Consider the following 25,638-nt stretch of genomic DNA (forward strand, 5'->3'; position numbering starts at 1 on the left):
CTCTAGTAGACGAGACTCACACCAGCACCTCCAATGTACTCTCAGCTCTCTCCCCTTTAGAGAAGCTCGTGTTCTCTCTTGAACGGGCTACTCTCTCTTTCCTTTCTCACAATCTCTAAATAAAACTGCTTTTACTGAAGAGGCTAGAGCAATAGTACAGCAGGTAGGGTGCTTGTCTTGCATGCAACTGACCCAGGTTCAATCCCTGGCATTCCATATAGTCCCCTGAGCACTGCCAGGAATGATCCCCAAACACAGAGCCAGAAGTAAGCCCTGAGAACAACTGTGAGTGCATTCCCCCCAAAAAATAAGAAAGAAGGAGGAAGAGGAGGAAGAAGAGGGGAGGAAGGAGGAAGAAAAGGAAGAGGAGGAGGAGGAGGAGGAGAAGGAGAAGAAGAAGAAGAAGAAGAAGAAGAAGAAGAAGAAGAAGAAGAAGAAGAAGAAGAAGAAGGAAGAAGGAGGAAGAAGAAGAAGAAGGAAGAAGAAGAAGGAAGAAGAAGAAGAAGAAGAAGAAGAAGAAGAAGAAGAAGAAGAAGAAGAAGAAGAAGAAGAAGAAGAAGAAGAAAGAAGAAGGAGGAGGAAGAAGAAGAAGAAGGAAGAAGAAGAAGAAGAAGAAGAAGAAGAAGAAGAAGAAGAAGAAGAAGAAGAAGAAGAAGAATTATTTGGGTTTATTTTCTGCTTTATTTTTTTTTGGAAGGGGGTGTAGATAGGTCACACCTGATGATGCTCAGGGATTATTCCTGGTTCTGCACTAAGGGATCACTCCTACTGGGCTCAGGGGACCATATGGGATGCTGAAGATTGAATCCAGGTTGGCTATATGCAAAGAAAGTGCCTTACCTGATGTACTATCTCTCTAACCCTTTTATTCTGTTTTTAGTATGTACCACTTCCACCAGTGCCAGAGATGTGCTGATATATCTACCAATTTAGCTATCTCCCCAGCCAATAATTGTTGCTTTCATCCAATATTGGCACAGCCAGGCACTAGTCTCAGGGATCTCTGAACCTCACAAGTCAGCCCCATAGTTTCCATGATGACCCCATTTCACAGACAAGAGGCTCCAACCGAGACCATAGAGTTTGCCAAAGTCTCCACCCCATGTAGGAACCTGCTTTTGAACCCAGGCAAATTTGATGCTATGGCCAAAGAGAATGTGGAAGAATGTGTGAGCCACTGAGAATTTTCACTTAGCCAGTAGAACAGGTAAAGGAAGGCAAGGGGTAAAATGAAAAAGTGACCAGATGGTAGGAGCCTTCTGGAAAGGGGAAAAAGAGGAAGAGAAGGCTGGGCCCCTGGAAGGTAGGTAGGGGGGTTCCTTCCTTCCTTTCCCCACCAAGTCAGTAATCATCTTCTTCCTCCTCCTGCTCCTTCTTCTTCTTCCTTCCTCTTCGTCTCCTCCTCCTCCTCCTCCTCCTCCTCCTCCTCCTCCTCCTCCTCCTCCTCCTCCATGAATTTCCCTTCCTTTATAAACACAGTAAAGACCAACACTGAGGTGGGGACCCAGTACCACCCATCCAGGCTCTTAGCTGCTTGGCCAGCCAGGGACTTCTCCCAAGGCTCCAGGAGACCAGACCTCTCCCTAGAACAAGTTAGAAGTGGGTCTGGAGGGATAGCACAGCGGGTAGGGTGTTTGCCTTGCACGCTGCCAACTTGGATTCAATTCCCAACATCCCATATCGTCCCCTGAGCACCACCAGGAGTGATTCCTGAGTGCAAAGCCAGGAGTAACCCCTGATCATTGCCAGGTGTGACCCAAAAAGCCAAAAAAATGCACCTTAAACCTTTATTTGCAAAGAAGAAGGCAGCAGGACAACAGAGAATAAGAACCCTTCCAGGGAGGACAGTGGGAGACAGACAAGGAGGGAAGGCCAGGGAACAGATCTCTTCACCTGGCATCTGTCTACTCCTCCCCAAAGTGGCTGAGAGGAGGAGTGGAGACTCCAGATGTTATATAACTGGACCAAGGTGACCAGACTATGAAGCGGGGTTTACCCCTGGGTCTGCTTCTGGGCTGCACCTATACATTCCAGAAGCTTTGAACACATTTCTGCAGACTTGCATTTTGCTATCCAATACCCACCCACTGCCCCACCTCCCACAGCACGGTTCTACCTGGTATGGATACCTGCTTCGCCTGTTATGGCCTCCATCTGTTTCCATTTGGGTCAGTCTAATGATTCTGTGGGAACCATGGGTGGGAACTCATTTGTCTACCCACCTCTGCCCTGCCTGGGCAGAGAAGGTTCACAGTGACTCCCCAGCAATGGAAGAGCCCTCCCTAGTGGCCACATGCTAACAGCCACTGTTTGGAACTCTTCCTGGCTCTGAACCAATCACCGTTCAAAGTGGTTTATCCCCATGTTTGCTCCAGAATATCTCCCCAGCCCACCAGCATATGCTTTGCAAGTGAGGTCCTGGAGTCCATTAAAAAAAAAAATCCTAAGGAAATTTTTTGTGATTATTTTTAGCGAATTATTCATAACAAGCAATACAAAATAAATTATTTAGGGACTGCTATTGGGGCAGCTTGGGTGGTGGTTGGGAGAACTGGAAATAATGGTGATGGGAAGGTGTAATGTTGGTGTGATTGGTGTTGGGATATTGAATGTAATAAATCATCGTGAACAACTTCATAAAAATAAATTTTTTTTAAAAATCCAAAAACAAAATCCCCAAAGAGGCCAGAGAGATAGGTCAGCAGATAAGGCATTTGTCTTACATGGGGTCACCTGAATTCAATCTGCAGCATGCCATATGGTCTCCCAAATCCCAGGAGAAGTAGCCCCTGAGCACAGAGCCAGAAGTAAACTCTGAGCAATGCCGTGTAAGGCCCCAAAACAAACATAGAAAAATCTCCAAAGCTTTCTCCCCACTGGCTGCAAAAGTTTGCTCTCAAGTGCCCAGGCAATAATGCAAGAAGGAAGAGAGGACTCGGACAGGTACCCCCTTCTCCTGCCTGCAGAGACCAGGCAAGGTACCTGAGGAATATGGGGAGCCCGGAGCACCTCTCCAACTTCTCAGATTCACAAAGGCCTTCATTTAGACTTCAGATGTTACCTCCAAATGAGCCTTTGTCAGCTGCATGTGTCTGGAGTGTTAATTTGCTAAAGGTAAACACTGGAAAGTACACTACAGCTTCTCACTCCGCGTGGCAGCTCCACTCTTTTCAAGAGGAGGAGAGAAGGAAACGCAGAGACAGAGGCTTCTCTCCAGCCTCCGTCTGTATTCGCTTGTATCCCCAAAGGAAGACCCTGGAAAAGGAGTGGCTGCAGTGACAGCCGCCACTCCCCACCGGTCCCTGTTCCAGCCTTTAGTGCTTCTCCGAGTTGGGGTGCGCGCGCGGCGGCGGAGCCGCGGGGCGGACAGGCCCAGACTGGCCACGGGGTGTCCGCGGCGGCCCAGCCGGCCGCCTGCAGCCCTGGGCGCCGACGCTGGGGCCAGGCGTTTCCTGCGGGACTCGCTTCTTTCCCCGGGCCCGGGACCCCCCAGCCAGGGAACGCTAGTGCTCCGCCAGCCACCCCCCAGGGAAGCGCGGCTCCCAGAAGGACCCCCGCAAAGGCGGGAGGAGGGCGCCCCTCCCCGAGGAGAGGCAGAGGCAGGGCTGATGTAAGGGCAGCCGCGGGGCGAGCGGGAGCGGGGGGCGCCCGCAGGGGCCGCGCCCACCACGCGTGAGCCGAGACGTGGCGGGGAGAAGGGCCGGGAGGGGGCGCGCAGTTTGGCCCGAGGGTCCCGAGCTGAAACTCAACACCCGCCACGGGAGGGACCGTCCCCCTTTCTCCTCCGCCCCTTCCCTTCTCCTCCCCTCGTCCCTCCTCCTTTCTCTTCGTCCCCAGGACTGAGCCCCGCGCGGGAGCCGAGGGCCCAAGGGGAGGAGAAAGGAGCCGAGCGGGGCGCGAGCCGGGGCGGGCCGTGGAGCCGCGCGCGAGGTGGGGAACACAGTCGCCCGCGCGCCCCCCCCCCCCAAAACCTCTCCTCTGGAGAGTGCCGGCCCTGCGCTCCGGGCCTGTCCACCCCACCCCTCTCCGGGACACCTGCCCCAGCTGCGGGGCGCACCGGCCGGGGGACGCGCCTGCTCGCGGTGCACGTGAAGCTGGGGGGCCGGTGGAGGGGATCTGGGCGCCCGGGCTCCGGGTGAAGGACGGCGGGGGTGGGGGGGTGGATATCAGGAGCCGGCCCGCCCCTTCGAACCCAGCAGCTTGCGCGGACTGAGGCGCCGTCGCGGCGCCCCTGCAGGCCCGGGGCGTGCAGCTAGCGAGTGTGAACCCGCCTCGCCGCCGGGGGTGCGAGAACAGCCGCTCCGAGGCCCCTGGCGCCCGCCTGGCCAGCTGGGGCGAGTCGGCAGGGGGACGGGCGTCTGCGTCCCCGCCTGCCCGGCCGCCCCGACCACGGGCCGGCGAGCCCCGCTGTCCCGCGCGGCCCTGGAGGCGGGGGAGGGTTGGCCCCTAAACCCGTCCGTCCTGCCCAACCGCCCGGGCGGCTTCCCGCAGCCCTTGGGGCCGTCCTGAACGGCCTGGAGAGGCGTCGAGCGCAGCCCCGGCTCCCGCCGCGCCCCTGGAAGGGAGCGTTCGGCCCATGCGGACCCCGGGCGCCCCGGACGCATAGGGCGGGCAGCTCCGGGGGGCCCCCCCGGGAAGCCACGGGGACCGTCCGGCGCGCGCGCGCCCTTGGATGAGGTCCCGCAGCGACGCCCCGGCCCGCCCCGCTCCTCCTCCTCCTCCTCCTGCCCAGCCAGGCTGCTGCCTCCCTTTTGGGGAGTTTTGTGGGTTTTCTCTCCTCCTCCGTCCACCCTCCGCGGAGGCCTCCATGGTGCGGGGCCGCGACTACTGAAGTCAGCGAGACCCAGCCTGGCCCGGAGCCCGGCGCCCGGAGGCCAAGGCTATGGCGATAGCCACGTCGGTGAGTCCCCGGGGCGAGGAGGCCGAGGGTCTTTCTGCCCTCCTGTCACTTTCCTTCGGGTCTTTTGTCTCTCGCGGGCCTGGGTCCCCCTCCTCTCACTTTTGTTCCCCTGCTCCCATCACTCATCCCTCGCGCCTTCTGGCCGGCCTCCCTCCCCCCCTTCCTCCTCTCGCCTTCCTTCTGTTTCTTTCTGGAGGCTGCCCCTCCGGGGAGAGGGGGTGGGGGGCGCCTCCCCGGAACCCTCTCGGCTCTTCATGGGCGGGGACAGATGGTCGGTGGTGCTGGGAAGGGGTCTGTGGTCCGCGCCAAGTGTGAGGCTGGGAGGGAACCAAGAGATCAAAGTAGGCAGAAAAGCGGGAAGTGGCCCCAGGTGGGCCTTCTCCGGGGCAGGGGGCGGGGGAGGGGACAGAGCCAGAAGGAGGGGGGCTGTGGGACAACCGGGAGGGCGGAGGTGAGGTGATGTCAGCGAGCCTCTGGCCACTTTCCGGGGACTGCAGACAAAGGGAGGAGACCGCTGGCACCGAGGCACAGAGGGAGGAGGCCTCCCTGGGAGCTGGTGGCCCACTGCTGCTCCCCCAGGCAGCCCCGCCCTCCCCAAGCAGCTGGGGGACAGAGGGGTGGATGGGGGGCCGCACCCAGCATCAGTTGGCCCGCAGCTGCGGCTGCCCGACTGCAGGCCCAGGGTCTGGCCCCATTGGTGGAAATTCAAACCTAGGCCAGGGCGGAGCCCGCCCCCGGCCCCACCTCCAGCCCAGTCCCACACCTGCACCGCCTTCCATCCACCCCAGGGGTGCCACCGGCTCTCTGACCTCTCCCAGTGAGCACACTGGAAGGCTGGCGAGTGTGGCCCCCATCATCCTTCCACTTGGGGACAAATGTCACTCTTTAGATCAACCCCTTTTAGCTCCTCCAGGCCCCTTGTTCAGACCTGGGTGATAGGGAGGTCCAGTGAAAAGCCCATTAGTTAGGCCTGTGGTCCTAAATCCCCAGCTCTCTGGGACAGCTTTTATGCTAATCATGCTATTTGGGCTTCGTAATGGTTAAATACATAGTGAGTATATCTACTCCTGGCCTGTCCTGATTATTTGCTATTGTGCGTTTTTCAGTCCTCACAACAACACAGTCAGGAGGGTATTGTTATTATCTAAGGAGGGTCTTCAGCTGTGCCTGTGGACTGTACAAATGCAAGAGAACAAGGCTCAGAAAGAAGGTTCTGCCCAAAGTAGTTCGACTCAAGGGGTTAGAGAAAGAGGTAGAGAGCTTGCTTGCATGCAGCTGACCAGTGTTGCATCTCCCGCACTCCATATGGTCCCCTGAGCCCCTCAATTGCCAGGAGTAATTGCTGAGTGCAGAGCTACCCCCAGAGCACCACCAGGTATGGCCCCCAAACAAAACAACAATAACTACTACCAAAAAAGATGGTCTGCTCAAAAGGCGCAGAGCCTACACTCAAAATTCAGGGCTGTCCGCCCCCCACTGTGCCCTTCTTCCCTGGCCAGATCCAAATACTCATTCCTACATTCAGAATTAGAAAAAAAAAATGCTGAGCTAGCCACGAATTGGTGATATCCGCTTAACCTGGTGGGAAAGAACCTTTTGGGACCCAGAATAAAATCTGTAAGTGATGCGGAGGAGGGAGTGGGGAACGAGTGATCGTACAGCACAGAGTAAGACATTTGCCTTGTATGCGTCCAACCCTGATATGATCCCTGGCACCACATAAGATCCCTGAGTCCCACCAGGAATCATCCCTGAGTGCAGACCTAGGATTAATCCCTGGGAATCATTGGGTGTGGTACCCTAGCCACCCCCCCAAAAAAAAGATGGTTTGAGGACCAGAGAGTACAAGATTAAGGTACATGCCTTGCAAATGGCCCAACCCCCCTTTGATCCCTGGCACTTCCTGTGATATGGTCCTGCCCCCCCACCCCCAAGAAAGAAATAGTTTGATGAGTTTGGAATCAGGCAAGAGAAGATGGTTGTGAGGATCACCCAGCTGTTGGGGCTGGAGCAGCGGGTTGGGGTCTTGACTTGCATGGGTTCAATCCCCAGCATCTCTTGTGGTTCTCTGAGTCTGCCAGGAGTGATTCCTGAGTGCAGAGCCAGGAGTAAACTCGGAGCACTGCAGGGTGGCCCAAAAGCCAAAAAAAAAAAAAAATTAAAAATCACCCAGCTGTTAGCCCCACCTACCTCCCCAGGGGAATCTGTGTTTGTTCTTGCTGGCACCGAGGCATCCTCCTAGGGCCTGTGTGAGTGAGATAAGGCTCAGGGCTGCTTACTGAATGTGTCCGCCCCTCTGGTCACCTGCTTGGGAATCCAGGAGAGCCTCACCAGCAGCTGTCTCTACCGCCGTGCTGGCCCCAGGGCCTGGAGTCCCAGGCGCAGGCACTGTCTCACAACAGACAGGGCTGAGGCAGAATCTATTTTGTTTTTGTGCAAGGCTTCAGCTTGATTCCACCAAAGGACTTCAAGGTTGCCTGAGCTTCTGAAGGACAGTTCCTAGGACCCTGAAGAGGGTCTCAGTGAAGGACGGTTGGCTCTGAGGAAGCCTTCGTCAGTGGCTGGAGTCAGGTTTGAGTCACTGACCCCTGGACTTAAACACAGTTGCTAACAGGAGAAAAAAAGCAGCGGAATCTCCCATCTGGGGTGGAGGAGAGTTGACTGCGCCTCGTGGCGGGCTTTGCAACCAGGGTCCAGGTCACTGCTGGATTTTCTGCGTGTCGGTGACAGCCTGCTAACCTCCCTGTCTCACGTTTCTTTTCAGTGGTGGAAATACTGGTGGCCTCTCTCTCCCTCCTGCAGGGGTTGTGAGGATTAAATGAAAGGAGGTGACTGAGGGGCGGCTTGCTCGGTGTCTGTGTACATCATTTGCACAGGGGGTCGGAGCTGATGGAAGGAAAAACATTACACCAGAGACTAGAAACAGACTGATGCATGTTCACTCTGGGTTGGCCGCCAACCTCCAGCACATGCGCGTGCGCGCGCGCGCGCGCGCGCACACACACACACACACACACACACACACACACACACACACACTTCTCTTCTCCATGGTAACCTCAGCCTCTTCTGATAGACCCTTATTTGCTCACGTGGAGAACAAAACCTCTCCTGTGCTTTCCTTTTTCTTCTGTATTGTGCTGAGGTTCTGCCAGGGCTGGGTCTCTCAGGAAACCTGGTTTCTGTTGCTGCTTGAGCTGACCTTTTGCTGGTGGGAGATGCTGACCAGGAAGCAGAGCTTGAGGGGATTTGTGTGAGGCCTTTGCTGGATGTCTCTTGCTCAGGAGGCTTTGCAGAAATTCACTCACTGCATTTACTGAGGATGGATTCCAGCTCGGCCGAGTGCAGGGGTGAGGAGGACAAAAATCCCTGTTCCGACAGGGTTTAGGGTGTAAGCAAAGAAATCAACAATTTGTTTTTGTTTCGAAGGCTGCACCTGGCAGTGCTACTGGGACCAGATGAGATGCCAGGGATCAGGTCAGCCACGTGCAAGGCAAGCACTTTATCCACGGCACTATTTTTCTGGCCTCAATAATTAAAAAAAAATGAATAGACAAATACATATATAGTTTAAAGGGCTGGGATGCATGTTTCCACATGGGAAGGGCAGAGTCAGGAGCCCAGTTTTCCTTCCCCTGAGCACCACCAGAAGCACCACCAGGACCACCTGGCGTGACCCCAGAACTAAAGCGATAAATAGTGTTTTGGATTGGGAAGGAAACACAAGGAGAGAGAAATATAGCAGAGGCCGGGGAGCAGAGTCAAGGAAAGGCCTTTGGCAGGGAGCCTTGCAGCAGAGGTGAAGGGCCATCATGTAGAGTTATGGGGGTGGAGGGACTGTCACACATCTGGATGCAGAGGCCCAAGCCCCAGGATGGCAAAGTGCAAGTGATTCTGGTTCCAGGAGCAGAAAGAAACAGGGGAAAGCCTGAGGGGTATACGAGAGAGTCAGAATCCACTTTTCACCCAAGGGGGCATGGGGAGGGGTGTGTTCTGAGCAGGGAGCCTTGGGCCTGCCCCGCATGGGAAGACCCTATCCCCACTTTCATCTCACCCTCTAGGCCCAGCTGGCTCGGGCCCTCTACGACAACACGGCCGAGTCCCCCCAGGAGCTGTCCTTCCGCCGAGGGGACGTTCTGCGGGTGCTGCAGAGGGAGGGTGCTGGCGGGCTGGACGGCTGGTGCCTCTGCTCCCTGCACGGCCAGCAGGGCATTGTGCCCGCCAATCGAGTGAAGCTCCTGCCTGCTGGCCCCGAGCCCCCACCCGGCACCTCCCAGGGGCCCTCGGCCCCCACCAACTCAGCAGATCCAGTGCCCCAGCCCAGCCCTGAAGACCAGGAGGTGAGCAGAAGGAGCTCCCAGGGGCCCGGGCCTCTTCTCTGCTGCCTCTCCCCGTGCATTGCTGTTCTCTGGGGTATGGGGGCAGTTGTGAGCCCCCTACCCCCACCCCCTGTGGACACAACACCAAATTCACAGTCCACTGGTCCCACAGGTATATGTGGTACCACCTCCAGCTCGGCCCTGTCTTACCTCAGGACCTCCTGCTGGACCCTGCCCGCCCTCCCCGGACCCCATCTACAAGGTCCCCAGAGGCAGGGGCACCCCTGGAAATGCCTCGGAGGTGAGGGCTGGCGGTCCTTGTGGGCGTGGGGGTCTCGGGGACTGGGTCCCATGGAGCCGGAAGTACCACTGGCCATTCCCACTGCAGGTCTACGATGTGCCACCCGCCCCCCTCCGAGTCCCCCCCAATGACCCCTACGACTCTCCCGCCTCCTTTTCCCGCCCTGCGGCCCCGCAGCACCCCGGAGAGGACGAAGCTCCCTATGACGTGCCTCTGACCCCCAAGCCCCCTTCAGAGACCGAGCCAGAACTGGAGTGTGAGGGGGACCGGGAACCCGAGCCCCCGCTCTACGCGGCTCCTTCTAATCTGAAACGGGCGTCAGCCCTGCTCAATCTGTATGAAGCCCCCGAGGAGCTGCTGGACAGTGTGGACGATGGGGCTACCGACGAGGCCATCTACGATGTGCCCCTGCTGGGGCCCGAGGCGCCGCCTTCCCCGGAACCGCCGGGGGCCTCAGCCTCCCAGGAACTGGACACCCTGGCTCTGCTTCTGGCCAAGAGCCCCCCGCTGCCACACAGGCCCCGGCTGCCCTCAGCCGAGAGCCTGTCCCGCCGCCCGCTGCCCGCCCTGCCCGTCCCAGAGGCCGCCAGCCCGTCCCCAGCCCCCTCTCCTGCTCCAGGCCGGAAAGGTAGCATCCAGGACAGGCCTCTGCCCCCGCCCCCTCCCCGCCTGCCTGGCTACGGGGGCCCCAAGGCCGAGGGTGACCCCGAAGGCGGGGAAGTGGAGGAGGACCCCGCTGGCCACCATAATGAGTACGAGGGCATCCCCATGGCCGAGGAGTATGACTATGTCCACCTGAAGGTGAGCCCCTCCTGCCCCTTGGGTCCCCTTCACCCATGACCTGGGAACCCAGGACCCAACACCCCACCTTTAGGATAATCATTCCGGGGCACCTTCCTCCCCCTCCACGCAGCCTGGGGGGAACTGGGCCCTCTGATCAGCCACCAGAGTGTTCCCAGGCCTGGAGATAGGAGACTGACCTCAGATGGCAGGAGAGTCCTCAAGGAGGACGAGAGGGGTCTGGGAGGGTGGGGGGCTCTTGCCCTGCTTCCCCCCCACCCGTGCTGAGACCTGCTCCCCTCCCACAGGGCGTGGACAAAGTGCAGGGGTCCAAACCCCTGGACAAGGCCTTCCCAGATGACGCTGAGCCGCCTGAGAGGAGACTGCCGGAGCAGCGGGTAACCGGGGCAGGCGTGTCCGAGGGACGGGGCGCTGGGCAGAGGAGCGGGGACTTGGGAGGGTGCCAGGGGATCAGGAAGGGGGGCTGAGTGGAGTGGGTGTTCAGAGAGGGGGCAGGGTTCAGCAGGAAGGAGTGGGACCTCGACACAGGGAATAGGAATTCAGAAAGAGGGGAAAGAATGTGCTGGAGGGCAGTCCGTGGCTGACCAGCCTGCTGGGGACTGTGGGTCAGAGGTGGGCAGGGTGATTACCAAAGCACCTCCAAAGCCAAATTCCTGGGTTCCTAAGAGACCAGGCTCCTAATCCACGGCCTTGGACGCTGTTCGCTAATCTCTCGGGGCCTTGGGGAGGTGAGGCGTCACTTCAGTTCTTTCCAGAGTGGCCCTCACCCCCGGGGCTATCACATCGGGGTGGTTTCCAAGTGCAGTCAGGGGCTGAGCTCTGTGCCCGCCTCGGCGTGGAGCACGGCCCTGACCTGGTCTGACCACTCTGGGACGGCCTCTGTGCTCAGCCCTCCACAGGCACCTCGCCTCCTGCAGCCTTCCTGGCCGGACTGGACACTGTCCTGTCTGGACACTGTCCTTTCTGGTCAGCCCTGGATCCATATGTGCACACGGAGTCCTGGCCAGATCCATGACAGTTCCGGTGAAAAACTGGACTAAGAAAGTGAAGTGACACGTGAGGGGCTGGAGAGAGATAGTACAGGGGTTAAGGCGCTCGCCTTGCATGCAGCGACCTCAGTTCAAGTCGCCAGCTCTGCCAAGTATCGCCCCAAAAATAAAAATGTATTTTTGTTTTGGGGCCACCATACCCTGCAATGCTCAGGGGTTACACCTGGCTCTGCACTCAAGGAATTAAGTTCTGGAGATGCTTAGGGGATCATGTAGGGTGCCGGGAATCAAACCTAGATCAGCGCATACAAGGCAAATGCCCTACCCGCTGCACTTTTACTCCAGCCGCATAATTTTTTTTTTAACAACACGAAGTTCACATGTTCATAGTGGGGGTGGGGTGCAGCACTACAGCTCCCCTGCTAGAGACCAGCAGAAAAGCTCAGACACTCAACTGAGAGTGTTTAGGTCCAGATTTTTCCGACATCAAATCCAAGAGCTTTCCTGTGCTCACTGTGGGAGGCTCTGGAGAGCTAAAGGGAGAGAAGGAGGGAGGAAAGGAAGGAAGGAAGGAAGGAAGGAAGGAAGGAAGGAAGGAAAGAAGGAAGGAAGGAGAAAAAAGAATGAAGGAGAGAAGGGAAGAAAGGGAAGGGAGGGAGGGAGAAAAAGGAATGAAGGAGAAGGAAGGAAGGAAGGAAGGAAGGAAGGAAGGAAGAAAGGAAGAAAGGGAAGGGAGGGAGGGAGGGAGGGACAGGGAGGGCCCAGTCTGAGGGTAGCCAGTGACCCCCCCTCTCGCCCCCAGGAGCCCCAGTCCCCAGGAGAGCCACTGGCCCTGGCCACCGGAGACCTCCAGCTCCTGCACTTCTATGCTGGCCAATGCCAGAGCCACTACGCGGCGCTGCAGGTGGCTGTGGCTGCCCTGTTGGCCAGCACCAGGGCCAACCAGCCCCCACGCCTCTTTGTACCCCACGGCAAGCGGGTGGTGGTGGCCGCCCACCGCCTGGTGTTTGTGGGGGACACCCTCGGCCGGCTGGCAGCTTCGGCCCCTCTTCGTGCCCAAGTTGGGGCAGCAGGGACAGCCCTGGGCCAGGCCCTGCGGGCCACTGTGCTGGCAGTCAAGGGTGCCGCCCTGGGCTACCCCTCTGGGCCCGCGGCCCAGGAGATGGCACAGTGCGTGGCAGAGCTGGCAGGGCGGGCCCTGCACTTCACCACCCTGCTGGCCAGCCTGGCCCCCTGAAGTGCCTGCTTGGCCCCTCCCCTGTCTGCCAGAGCTGCCGGCCAGGCCCTGGTGGCACACAGCTCCGCTCAGGGACTGAGGGCCGGTGGCCTCTCTCCTCCTTCCAGCCCCCACCCACCGCCCCCCCACAATCATCTCAGCCTCTCCCAAGCATCTCCTACCCCGCAGCTTTTTATACGAGCCATTTTGTATAAATTATTTATATTTAATATTATTCCCTGCTTTGTCAGGGGCAGGCCCTCTGGAGCAGGGAGGAGCTGGGCCCTCCCCTCGGGGGGTGCAGGGTTTCTGGGTCACCAGCTGGATGCCTTCCTCAGGATGTGGCCCCACTGAAAATCCAGTGGCTGGGGCCTCCCCGAGCCACCTCCAGTCGTCACATCTCTTGGCTCTGAAAATCAGTGCCTAAAAGGAGGACGGGCCGGTGAACCCTGACATGGTGGTAGTCCGGGAGAGACTCCTCTACTGGGCCTCAGGCACTGGGCATGCACCTCAATAAATAAACCCTGCTGACTGGCTTCCGGGGTCATTTCTTGAGAGACTATTGGCCAAACCTACAGAACACACTGTAGGCCTTACTCTTTCAGGGTTGAGAGGAAGTTGCTGTTTCTTCAATAACTGGTTATTTGCTGAGTTCTTCATGCCCCTGAGGTGCCAGGCGTAGTTTACAAGGTTCATTGTAAAGGGATTATCTGGGTGGTGAGGGTGGATGGAAGAGTTGGTCAAAATAAGCTTCTGGGGGCTGGAGTGATAGCAGAGCGGGTTGGGGGTTTGCCTTGCACGCGGCCGACCCTGGTTCGATTCCCAGCATCCCATAAGGTCCCCTGAGCACCGCCAGGAGTAATTCCTGAGTGCAGAGCCAGGAGTAACCCCTGAGCATTGCCAGGTGTGACCCCCCAAAAAAAGCAAAAAAAATGAAATAAATTAATAAACTTCTGTAAATTCCTGCCACAGAGTTGCTAGTTGGTAGGGAGGAAAGTCACTAAGGGATGTGAAGAGACTTGGTGAGGGGAGAGGCCATTTACTGAGCAAAGAAGCCTACAAACACAACCAAGTTACAGGGTGAAGAACATGACTTTGTTCCTGAACTTACTGAGCTTGATCACCTACACTAGAAGGTCAAATAAGAGCTGTTTTCACTTGCCTGGAGCTCAGAAGAGAGGAAGAGCTGTGGGCATCTTCCCAGAAATCACGTGTGTATTGGTTTGTACTGTTTGTTTGGGTGGTGCTTGAAGCTGACAGTGTCCCTACAAGCCCAAGTTGGACAGAGGGGGCCTGAGCCTCTGAGGACGGGAATCATTGAATTATGCTGAGGAAGAAGGTTAAGTATGCATTATTGGAGAGGAGGAACAAAAGTGAAAGTCAGGGGGCTATGAGACTTAGAAGCTAAGAAAGGAAAAGTGTTGAGAGGAAGAGGTGGTCAAGGGTGCCAAATGCTGCTAAGAAACAATGGCAACTCAACCGGGGTGGCAGTGAATCCTCTACAGGTGTCTCTTTGGAGAGGAGAAGGCCAGCTAAGGAAACCCCCCCACCTGATCCTCCTTGTGCAGAAACTGTTACTGTAGCTGCCTCTTCACATGGCTCTCCTTAGTTAGCTGTCAGAGGTGTATGAGGTCCACTCTGCTGGCAGACCCAAAACCTAGCACAGGTTCAGTTGCATAGTAAAACACTTTACAAATTCTACTGCTGAACATTTGAGTAGATGGATGCATGGAAGGATGCACAAAAGGATGGATGACAGGGGCATGAATAGATGGATGATGAATCGGTACATGGGTGAATGCATGGATGGATGGAGGTTGGATGGATGGTTGGTGCATGGATGGGTGGGTGCATGGATGAGTACTTGGATGGATGGGTGTATGGCTGGATAGATGGATGGAAGATAGATCGATGATGGTACATGGATGGAGAATAGATGGACGATGGTGCATGGGTGGATGATGGGTGGGTGGATGAAGAGTGAATAGATGCATGGATGTGGGTGCATGGATGTGTTTTTGGATGGATGCATGGATGGGTGCATGGATGGACAGATGATTGTGCATGGATGAATGGATGGAGAATAAGTGGATGATGGATGCATGGATCGATAGACAAATGAAGGATAGGTGGAGGATGGATGGGTGGATGGATGGATGGATGGATGGAATGGAGGAAACTCGTGACAATCTAGGCTATGCTTCAGCTTTTCCCCCTTTTTCCCCCGCAATGACCCACAGACCAAGGGAACAGAGACGGCGCCCCATCCTCTCCCTCCCTTGGGCCCTGGCCCCCCTTTTTCTCTCTGACGAAAAGTCTGGACGAAGGTTCTGCTGACGTGGGAAGGGGGAGGAGAGTCTGAAGGAAGGGGAGGGGAAAACCGCGCAGAGATCGCAGAGACGACGGAGGCGCCCGCGGCGGTTGCGGAGTGGGGTCTCGGGGCTCCGGTCCGGCTGCGGCGCGCCACCGGGCCAGAAAACAGCGCATCGTTTCGGGTCGGGCCGGCAGGCCCCCTGCGGTCGGCAAGCTGGCTCCGCGGGTGGCCACCGGGACCCCCGAGCCCAATGGCGGGGGCGGCAACAAAATCGACAGCACGGTAGAGATCACCCCCAGCCCCAACGGAGGAGTAAGTGCCCGCGCCAGGGAGGTGTGGGGGGAACTAGGCCGTCCTCGCCCCGCAACCCCCACCTCCCGCGCCGAGCGCCCGGCGTGCCCCCCGCCCCCGCGCGCACCCCAGGCCCTCCTCTCCCTGCACCCCTGCACCCCCTCCCTGCACCACCTCCCTGTACCCCTCCCTGCACCCCCTCCCTGCATCCCCCTGCACCCCTCCCTGCATCCCCCTGCACCCCTCCCTTGCACCCCGCTCTGCGGCGCGGCGCTACACCTGCCTCCGCCCCGCCCCGCAGGTCGGGACCCTGGGAGATGCGGTGGCCGGCGAGCAGCTGCAGGGCGAGCGCGAGCGCGCGCGGGAGGGGGCCGAGGCGGGCCTGGGTAGCAGCCTGTCGCTGGCCGTGCCCCCCGGCCCCCTGAGCTTCGAGGCGCTGCTGGCCCAGGTGGGGGCGCTGGGCGGCGGCCAGCAGCTGCAGCTCGGCCTCTGCTGCCTGCCCGTGCTCTTCGTGGCGCTGGGCCTGGCCTCCGACCCCATCTTCACGCTGGCGCCCCCGCTGCACTGCCACTACGGGGCCTTCCCCCCCAACGCCTCGGCCTGGGAGCAGCCCCCCAACGCCAGCGGCGCGGGCGTGGCCAGCGCGGCCCTCGCCGCCAGCGCCGCCAGCCGCGTCGCCGCCGCCACCAGCTCGGACCCCGCGTGCAGCGGCTTCGCCCCGCCGGACTTCAACCACTGCCTCAAGGACTGGGACTACAACGGGTTGCCTGTGCTCACCACCAACGCCATAGGCCAGGTGAGGCGGCGTGGCTGGGAGCAGCCGAGACCCCCCGCCCTCCCCCCAACAGCCTCTCCGGGCGCGGGGCCTCACGCCAGCACCATCCCTCTCCGCCCCCCAGTGGGACCTGGTGTGTGACCTGGGCTGGCAGGTGATCCTGGAGCAGATCCTGTTCATCTTGGGCTTTGCCTCCGGCTACCTGTTTCTGGGCTACCCCACGGACAGGTGAGGGTGGCCCCGCCCCCGCAGCGGAGGGACGGTGGGCAGGAGCGGGTGCTGGGGGCGGAGGAGGGGGGAACTGGCCAGGCAGCTGGTGTTTACAAGAGGAAGAAGACTTCGCTGGACTCGTCATCTCCTCTGCACTAATGTTCAGTGGCACGGAGCCCCGCCCCCTCATCTACGCCCCTCCTCTCCAGAAATCCCTCAACCGCACCTCCTCTATACCAGGGAACAGCCCCCACCGGTCCCCAGCCCCAACCCTCCTGACCACCACTGATCCCCTCCACCTGCCTCCCTACCCTCAGGGTCAGTGTTGGCCCGCCTGCCTGGACCCTTCACTCCATCTCCGCCTGCCGTTCTGAAAGATCATTGTTCCTGCGCATCCGTGGTCTGTCCCCAGTGACCCCCAGGGTGGCTCTGAGCAGTGAGCCCCTCCCGCTCAAGGAGCTTCTCTCCCCCACTTATCAACAACGACTTCTGGAGAAGAAGGCCCTCACCCCCTGTCTACCATAGTCCCACACCTGCTCGTGTGGGACTGCCCTCTGGGGTAGACTACCCAGCCCCCGCTCCATGGGTCAGTGACCACAACAGCAGCCCTGAACATACCCATGAATCCTCAGTGTTCAGATCCTCCCAGGTCTAAAGCTTCATTTCCATGAGTTAATGCCTCTCCTCAAGCCCACCCACAACCACCAAAAGCCTTTTATTGGTTTGTGTTGGGGGTCACCTGGTGATGCTCAGGGTTTACTCCTGGCAGAGTTTTGGGGGACCATATGGGACACCAGGGATGGAACCTGGGTTGGCTGTGTGCAAGGCAAGCGCCCTACCTGCTGTACTATCGCTCAGGCCCCCACCAAAAGCTCTCTTTACAGATGAAATACTCCATCTCTGATTCCCAGCACCATCACTACTGACTAGATGCTCCATCTCACTGACCATCTATGCCTCTCCGCTGATCTACATCCCATCCCAGCAGGCTTATCATTTGATCCCTGGGCTCAACCCCCACAGATTAAAGACAACCCGTCGTTCAGTAGTCCAGTTTCCACAAGTCAAACCTATCCCCACTGCCCACAGTCACACACCCCTGTGGGCAAGTGACCCTAAATCCCCAGGTCAGTGGCCCGTCTTCATGCACTACTGGCCTTATTATCAGAAAACAATCATTTAGTCTCCTAAAATCAATAGCTTCCCCCAAAAAACCATGACGAGGGCCAGAGAGATAGTGCAGGAGGTAAGGGGCTTGCCTTGCAGCATCTCCAGTTCTAAGCACAGAGTCAGAAATACAGAACCAGGAATAAGCCCTGAACACTGCAGAGTATGGCCCCAAAACCAAGCTAAAGCCCATCCCCAGGGAGAAGTAGCCCTACATGTTGTGTTAATAACTTCACTTGGGAATCATTGCTCCTTCCCAGTGACCCTAATATTCTTCCCACTGTCAAACATCAAGAGCTGTGTCCTTCTTGACTCACTGAGAGTCCCATCTCCCTGATTTGTGACCCTGTCTGTATTGGTCACTCTCCAGGGATTAATAGGCTCATCTCATATAAGTCCCAGCCACCTGGACAAAGATCTGTACATGAATCAAAGACTCCTACCCCCGAGATTCATAACCCCAATCCCATAGTTCAATAGCGGAATCTCCTCTCCAGTGGCCCCGCCCCCACTTAACCCTCCCTGTGGATTAATTAGGCTAAAGCCCCAACTGTGTGGAAAAGTTACCTCATTTCCCCCCATCAATTACTCAGTCCTCTAAGATCAAAAGCTCCATCTTCACTAACCAAGACTATCCCCTACACACAAGTGTCCCATGGCTTCACCTCCAAAGATCAATAGCTCTGTCCTCACAAATCAATGACTCGTCTCCTCTGACTAGACCGAGCTAGACCAGCCTCATTCCCCCTGAACAAGAATTTTATCCCATCAGTTCTAGCTCTCCTAAGCAATATTCTATTTCTCCATTGGTTGGTCTCCCTGCCTTGGAGAATTTCCTCGTCTTTGAACAAGGAGCCCAGGAGCCCAGGTCAATAAACCAAATTGTAGCTATCCCTTTGCCCAGTAGCTAGACGTTGCTCATCCATGGTCCCCATGCCTTCCCATCATCTCTCACCTCAGTGCTTCCTCCTGTTCTGACACCTCCAGCTTTGAAGGGCGTAGCTGCCCCCAACACACACACACACACACACACACACACACACACACACACACGGAAACTGCTGCTCGGGAAGTCTGGATGATGAGAGGTTCTCCCTGCATTCCAGGTTTGGCCGCCGCGCGATTGTGCTGCTGACCTTGGGGCTGGTGGGCCCCTGTGGAGTGGGAGGGGCAGCCGCCGGCTCCTCCACGGGTGTCATGGCCCTGCGCTTCCTCCTGGGCTTCCTGCTTGCAGGCGTTGACCTTGGAGTCTACCTGATGCGTGAGTGTGGCCCCTCCCACAGCCCCTTCCCTGGGCACTCATACCAGCCTCTCTGCAGCCCCAGCCCTGCCCACCACCCCGTCAGGCCACCCAGGTTCCTGTTGTCCAAAAGCAGTCTCTCTGCCCTGGTCTTTGAAGGATCCGCGACTCTTGCTTTTTTTTTTTTTCTTTTATTTTGTTTGGGGGCCACACCCAGCGATGCTCAGGCCTTACTCCTGGCTCTGAGCTCAGGGATCACTCCTGGTGGTGCTCAGGGGACCATATGGGAGGTCGGAGATCGAACCCGGGTCAGCTGCGTGCAAGGCAAGCACCTTACCCACTGTACTAATTGTCTGGCCCCAACTTTTGCCTTTCTTTAATCCACCTCCCCCACCACGGGATCCCCAAGATTGAGACTAAACCGTTGTCAGGGAATAGAACCTCTAAGAGTGATCCATGCCCAGTGTCCCTGAGCACCAGGGGGGTGTGGCCCCAAAACCAGAAAGAAAAAAATAGAAAAGTAACCCTGACTAGCTGTACAACCTTGAACAAGGACTGACTGGAAGGTCAGAGGAGAGGGGGAAGAGAGAGGCCTGTGAGGGGCCCCCTCCAGGGCCCCTGACCCTGTAGCCTCAGGTCTGCGGGGCAGGGTCCCTGAGGAAGCATGCCACTCTGCCAGCTGCGAGGGGTGGGGGGGGGAGGTCATCTGCTGGAGGAGCTGGCCACCATGCAGGCTCTGACCTCATTCTCTGTCCTCCTCCTTCCCTCTCTCTTCTGTCCCCCCTGGCCTCTCCCCTGCTCCCCGCTGTGTCTCCAGGCCTGGAGCTGTGCGACCCAACCCAGAGGCTCCGGGTGGCCCTGGCCGGGGAGTTGGTGGGGGTGGGAGGTCACTTCCTGTTCCTGGGCCTGGCCCTTGTCTCTAAGGACTGGCGCTTTCTGCAGCGGATGATCACGGCTCCCTGCATCCTCTTCCTGTTTTATGGGTCAGTATTGTCCTCCACCTGCGCCCTGGGCCTTCCCCTCCCCACCTCCAGCCACCTTGAGTCCCTCCTCTTCTCCACTGACCCATGACCAGGCCTCCTTGGAGGGGCGTGGGGGCGCGGGGCGGGGCTCTCCCATCCCTGGTCAGGACATGGGGGAGCCCACTCACTCAAGAGTGTCCCCTCCACCCGTCCCCAGCTGGCCCGGCCTGTTTCTGGAGTCGGCGAGGTGGCTGATAGTGAAGCGGCAGATCGAGGAGGCTCAGTCTGTGCTGAGGATCCTGGCTGAGCGGAACAGGCCTCATGGGCAGATGCTGGGGGAGGAGGCCCAGGAGGCCCTGCAGGGTAAGGGGCAGGGTGGGGGACAGGGTCCCTGCAGGGTCGGGGACAGGGGTCTCTGCAGAGTGGGGGACAGGGTCCCTGCAGGGTAAGGGGCAGGGTGGGGGACAGAGGTCCCTGCATGGTGGGGGACAGGGCCCCTGCAGGGTAAGGGACAGGGTCCCTGCAGGGTGGGGAACAGGGATCTCTGCAGGGTGGGGGACAGGGTGGGGCAGAGTCCCTCAAGCGGTGCGTCATGCACACCTCACAGTGTAACACGCCCCCCATGTGCTGGTAACTCTCCACCTATCCCCATCCATAGTGCAGGGCCCTGGGTCCTGCACTGTCCCCCCTAACGGACAGCCCCTCTCTCTCCCCAAGACCTGGAGAACACCTGCCCCCTCCCGGCGACATCCTCCTTCTCCTTCGCTTCCCTCCTCAACTACCGCAACCTCTGGAAAAATCTGCTCATCCTGGGCTTCACCAAGTAAGGCTGAGGCTGCCGCCAGGCCAGTAGCTGGGATGAGGTTTGGCTGGCAGCGGGCAGGAGGGAGACTGCAGAGGGGAGGGGTGTGCATGTGTGTGGGCGTGTGTGTGCATGTGTGTGGGAGTGTGTGTGCATGCGTGCTTGTGTGTGTGTGTGTGTGTGTGTGTGTGTGTGTGTTCAGGTCCTGCTGAGGGCTTCTGACACGTGCTTGTTTGTCCCCTACCCCTCCACACAGCTTCATTGCCCACGCCATCGGCCACTGCTACCAGCCCATCGGAGGAGGCGGGAGCCCGTCGGACTTCTACCTGTGCTCCCTGCTGGCCAGTGGCACTGCGGCGCTGGCCTGTGTCTTCTTGGGGGTGACTGTGGACCGGTTTGGCCGCCGGGGCATCCTGCTCCTCTCCATGACCCTCACGGGCATCGCGTCCCTGGTCCTGCTGGGCCTGTGGGATTGTGAGCATCCTCCCTCCCCCACACTGTGGGCCCAGCCACGGAAGCCCAGCAGAGGTGCCACATGCAGGCTCCGCCACCACCTCCGGCACGGGCCACCCGAGAGCAGAACAGAACAGACCCCTGCTCGCCTCTCCCACCCCTGCCCCCTCTTCCCCCCCACCACGCTCCCTGCCTGTTCTCTTCATCAGGCGCTGCCCAGGGAGGGGCCCCCAACCCCCACCCCAAGCCGCAGGATCAGGAATCCAAGGGGCAGAGACAGGGAACAGGCCGAGTCCCGCTTCCCAGCCCCCTCTCACCTCCCTGCTCTCTGTCCTGCAGATCTCAACGACGCGGCCATCACCACTTTCTCTGTCCTGGGCCTCTTTGCCTCCCAAGCTGCTGGCATCCTCAGCACCCTCCTGGCGGCCGAGATCATCCCGACCACTGTGCGGTGAGTGCGGGGTGGGCAGGCGGCTGGACAGGGCCGGGGGCGACCTCCCCCCAGAGGCTGAGTGCCTGTCCGTCTCTCCCCCACCTGCAGGGGCCGCGGTCTGGGCCTGATCATGGCGCTGGGGGCGCTGGGGGGGCTGAGCGGGCCGGCCCAGCGCCTCCACATGGGCCACGGCGCCTTCCTGCAGCACGTGGTGCTGGCGGCCTGCGCCCTCCTCTGCATCCTCAGCATCATGCTGCTCCCGGAGACCAAGCGCAAGCTCCTGCCGGAAGTGCTCCGGGACGGGGAGCTGTGCCGCCGGCCGTCCCTGCTGCGGCAGCCCCCCCCCAACCGCTGTGACCACGTCCCGCTGCTTGCCACCCCCAACCCCGCTCTCTGAGCGCCCTGGTAGAAGGCTGGCCCGTCTAGCAAGGGGGCGCGCAGCCCGGCGGGGTGGGGGGGGGGGGGCGCAGAGGTGGGGAGGAGCGAGTGAGGAAGGCCGGGCCACCCCAGAAGCCCAGGACAGAGGGTCGTCCGCACACCCCGCCTCCTCCCCGCTGCTTCGTCTTCACTTCCCAGGCGTGCGAGTTGAGGGCGGGGAGAGCTTCTTTCCACCCGTCACCATAATAGGTCTGGGCTCCCCTCCTGTGCCCAAAGACATCCTCCCAGGCCTCATTCTTCCTTGCGCTCTCATCTGTTTCAATAAAGACATTTTCAGTAAATGAGCATACCCGGGCATGGCCTTCTCTCCTTCCTCCTGGGAGAAGACTTCTCCAGGTTGGACCTAAACGGATCAAAACTTCATGGCCAGGATTGAGAACCCAAACGCCCGGCTTTCCGTGAGTCCCCTGAACCAGGCGGTCACTTGAATACTGCCAGGGGCTGCCACCGGTCTTCTGAATACCGCCAGGGGGTGCCACCAGCTCCCACTCCAGGGTGCTAAGGTGTGACCCGAACACAAAACTGTCTCCCTCCCTCTCCCTGCCCTGCCCCCAGAGTCAGACATCTCCCACCCCTTACTGACAGTCAGCCACGCTGCTGGGGCTAGGCCGACAGGTCAGGTAACCCCGGGAATCCTGCAGGTAGGTATTTGATTTTGCTTTGTTGGGGGCCACACTCGTGGTGTTCAGGGTTTACTCCTGGCTCTATGCTCAGGGATCACTTCTTGTAGTGCTCTGGAAACCATTTGTGTGCAAAGAAAGAGCCTTAATCCTGTGACTGTCTCTCGGGCCCCATGGTAGGTATTTGGATCAATGACGTTAGCTTTGTGTGTGTGGTTGCATGCAATAGCAAAGGACCCTTCTGAGCTGAGGCATGGCCCTCCCGTTGTTCATCGATTTGCTCGAGTGGGCCCAGTAACGTCTCCATTGGAGACTTTGTTGTTACTGTGTTTGGCATACCGAATACGTCACGGGGAGCTTGCCAGGCTCTGCCGTGCGGGCGAGATACTCTCGGTAGCTTGCCGGGCTCTCCGAGAGGGGCGGAGGAATCGAACTCAGGTTGGCCACGTTGGCTTCGTGCAAGGCAAACCCCTACCGCTGGGCCATACCACCCTGAACACGCCCGATCTCGTCTGATCTCGGAAGCTAAGCAGGGTCGGGCCTGGTTAGTACTTGGATGGAAGCTGAGGCATAAAGGGGCTTAATTGGAGGGAGGGTGGGGAGCTCTCCAGAGAGGGAGAAGCAGGAGTGATACAAGGTTAGGAACCAGAGACCCCTGACTAGGGCGGGTACAGGATCAGGAGGGTCTTTGTCAGGACAATGGACACTGGCATCCAAAGACCAGTCCACTGAAGAATCACTTCTAGGGCTACTGACTTCCCATGCCATGGACAGCCCGGGGGGGGGGGGGGGAAACAAAATTGAGGGGGTTGGCTTGCTCCTTCTAGCCTGTATTCTCCCCTTGAACATGTCTCACTTGCTGGCCTCTGTGTATCTTTGCTTGCTTGTTCTTTTGAGCTTGTTCTCTCCTGTACACATATTTCTCTCCCCCCTGCCCTCCCCCCCACACCAACCCGCTTTGCATCTAATTACATTTGGTTTCAATAAATACTATCTTGCTTCACACACACACACACACACACACACACACACACACACACACAATACCCTGGGTGCTGAGAGATGGGGACTGGTGGTTGTGTTCACTGCAATATTTTCCCCACATGAGGCTGACAGCAGAGACACTGAGTAGCTCGTCGAGGTCACCAAACTAATGATGGGGTCAGATCTGGACTGGGGCTCTTCGTGGATGCCCTGTGGTCCTTCTCCCAACTCCTTCCAATCTTTGGGCCCTGGTCTTGGCAGCAGGGAGAGGCACCGAGGTGAGTGGCAGGAAGAAACCAGGACTCCTGCCTCCTGGCTGGACTAGCCCTGGCCGACCTTTATCACGAGGGCTTATTTCTTAACCTCCAGCTTTCTTCCAGGGTTACCTGGAGACTTTAACAAGATAAACTAGGTTAAGTGCCTCTCAAATGACCCCTAAAGATGAAACGTTCCTTACAAGTAGGAACCGTCTTACTCAACTTTGAAACACCAAAGCCTGACATGGGAGAGATGCTCACTGAGTTAATAGTTTAGCCATTCTTTCCACTCATGCATGCCTTCTGTGGCCTATTTCAGGCCAGGACCATGCCGGATTCTCAGTGCACTTGCCGGCCATTCTTTAGGGAGCTGAAGCTGCATCTAACATGAGGCATATTCATGAGGAGGAGGACAACCGTCTGGTGGGGAGTTGCAGATCTGAAGGACCGCAGCCTGCAAAGGCGAGACTTTGCCCAGAGAGGCAGAAAACCTGCTGCAGACAAGGGCCGTGGAAACAAGAGACAGTTCTCAGCTCCAGGCCAACCATCCAGGGAGAGCAAAGGCCTAGGGGTGGGCCAGAATGGCATGGCATGAGAGAGGCATTCTTAGGAAAATCCAAGTTTTGAGGCCAGCTTCTTCTAGCCTTCCAGAAAAGGGTGGGCCAGATCCCAGACACACTCCTTGGCACCAGGGTCCCTATCTCCTTGCTGTCGGTACATCTAAGACCCAAAGCTCTCTAACCAAGCCAGCTACCAAGAAGTTTCCTGAATAACACAGAAGACCTCCCCCGACCCCCATTTAGGGGCTGGACGATAGTACAGTGGGGAGGGGTGCTTGTCTTGTGTGTGGTCAACCTGGGTTTGATCCCCAGCATCCCATATGGCCCCTGAGCACTGCCAGGAGTGATTCCTAAATGTCTGCAGGAGTTTTAGGAGTAACGTCTGGGCATTGCCAGGTGTAGCCCAAATCCCCATCCTCCCCCAAAAAGATTATTCAATCTTCAGAGCCTCCTGGAGTAGGTATGATGATGATGATGATGATGATGATGATGATGATGATGATGATGAACTGGCTTTACTGTCAAGGAAAGGATGATTCCCCATTCTCCTTCAGTGGCAGAGCTGGGCCTTCATTCCAGGCCTTCTGGCTGTTCCTCCACTCTGACAACATTCCTTCACTGTTACCCACTCTGCCACATACATTCTGTAGAACAATGACTAAGGGCTTTCATTGGCTCCAGTGGTGACTTTTTAGATTGGATGGCCAATGCTAAAGTGGATCACATGGGGGCCAGAGTGATAATATCGCGGGTAGGGTATTTGCCTTGCACCTGGGTTCAATTCCCGGCATTCCACATGGGCCCCCAAACACTGCCAGGAGTAATTCCTGAGTGCAGAGCCAGGAGCAATCTCTGAGCATCACTAGATGTGACCCAGAAAAGCAAAATAAATAAAAACCCTTTAAAATTTTTTTAATAAAGTGGAACATACTCATGATGCCAGAGCGATAGCCCGGGGAGTAGGGCGCTTGCCTTGCAATGGCCAACCCAGGTTCTCTCTCTGGCATCCCATACAGACCCCTGGGCACCGCCAGGAGTGGTCCCTGAGAGCAAGACCAGGAATAAGCCCTGAGCACCATCAGGTATAGCCCACAGACATTAAGGTAAGGTAAAGGCCCTCCCGTTGTTCATCGATTTGCTTGAGCGGGCCCAGTAACGTCTCCATTGGAGATTTTGTTGTTACTGTGTTTGGCATATCGAATACATCACGGGTGGCTTGCCAGGCTCTGCCGTGTGGGCGAGATACTCTAGGTAGCTTGCCGGGCTCTCCGAGAGGGGCAGAGGAATCGAACTCGGGTTGGCCATGTTGGCTGCATGCAAGGCAAACGCCCTACCACTGTGCTTTCGACATTAACAAAAACAAATTTAAAAAAAAAAACATAATTTAAAAAGTGAAACAAAACACACAGCTGTCTCCATAGATTCTGTGAGAAGCAGCAGGAGAGTAAGGAGGTACTTGTGCTGTTGGAAGAACTCAGGTAAGGCAGAAGAGTTACCTGTGTGCAGTGACACTGTCCAGTGCACACTGAGGAATGGTGTCAGTGTCAGAGGGCATGTCAATAAACCCATGGAAAGGAAAGCGAAACTCAGAGAAGGAGAGTGGGAA

General features: G+C 57.8%; 2 protein-coding genes across 3 annotated transcripts; both read left to right on the forward strand.

The window, feature by feature from the left end:
• Nucleotides 1-3,886: 3,886 nt before the first annotated feature.
• On the forward strand, nucleotides 3,887-12,893 carry EFS (embryonal Fyn-associated substrate). 2 transcript variants are annotated; one of them, XM_056134203.1, is made up of 7 exons: nucleotides 3,887-3,930; nucleotides 4,733-4,900; nucleotides 8,962-9,240; nucleotides 9,392-9,520; nucleotides 9,608-10,321; nucleotides 10,609-10,698; nucleotides 12,113-12,893. In XM_056134203.1, the coding sequence occupies exons 2-7, from the start codon at nucleotides 4,883-4,885 to the stop codon at nucleotides 12,545-12,547; spliced, it is 1,665 nt and encodes a 554-aa protein (XP_055990178.1). In that variant the 5' UTR covers nucleotides 3,887-3,930; nucleotides 4,733-4,882; the 3' UTR covers nucleotides 12,548-12,893. The 2 variants fall into 2 exon arrangements, with proteins under 2 accessions (XP_055990178.1, XP_055990177.1); XM_056134202.1 differs by lacking the exon at nucleotides 3,887-3,930 and having other exon boundaries at nucleotides 4,172-4,900.
• Nucleotides 12,894-14,297: 1,404 nt separating this feature from the next.
• Nucleotides 14,298-21,632, forward strand: SLC22A17 (solute carrier family 22 member 17). The gene is made up of 11 exons (XM_056133914.1): nucleotides 14,298-14,312; nucleotides 14,895-15,152; nucleotides 15,433-15,927; nucleotides 16,031-16,134; nucleotides 18,390-18,544; nucleotides 19,341-19,506; nucleotides 19,703-19,848; nucleotides 20,203-20,308; nucleotides 20,544-20,761; nucleotides 21,080-21,191; nucleotides 21,282-21,632. The coding sequence occupies exons 1-11, from the start codon at nucleotides 14,298-14,300 to the stop codon at nucleotides 21,568-21,570; spliced, it is 2,064 nt and encodes a 687-aa protein (XP_055989889.1). The 3' UTR covers nucleotides 21,571-21,632.
• Nucleotides 21,633-25,638: the final 4,006 nt, after the last annotated feature.

The sequence above is a fragment of the Sorex fumeus genome, unplaced genomic scaffold (assembly GCF_029834395.1).
Source record: "Sorex fumeus unplaced genomic scaffold, SorFum_2.1 ptg000098l, whole genome shotgun sequence".
NCBI lineage: Eukaryota > Metazoa > Chordata > Mammalia > Eulipotyphla > Soricidae > Sorex > Sorex fumeus.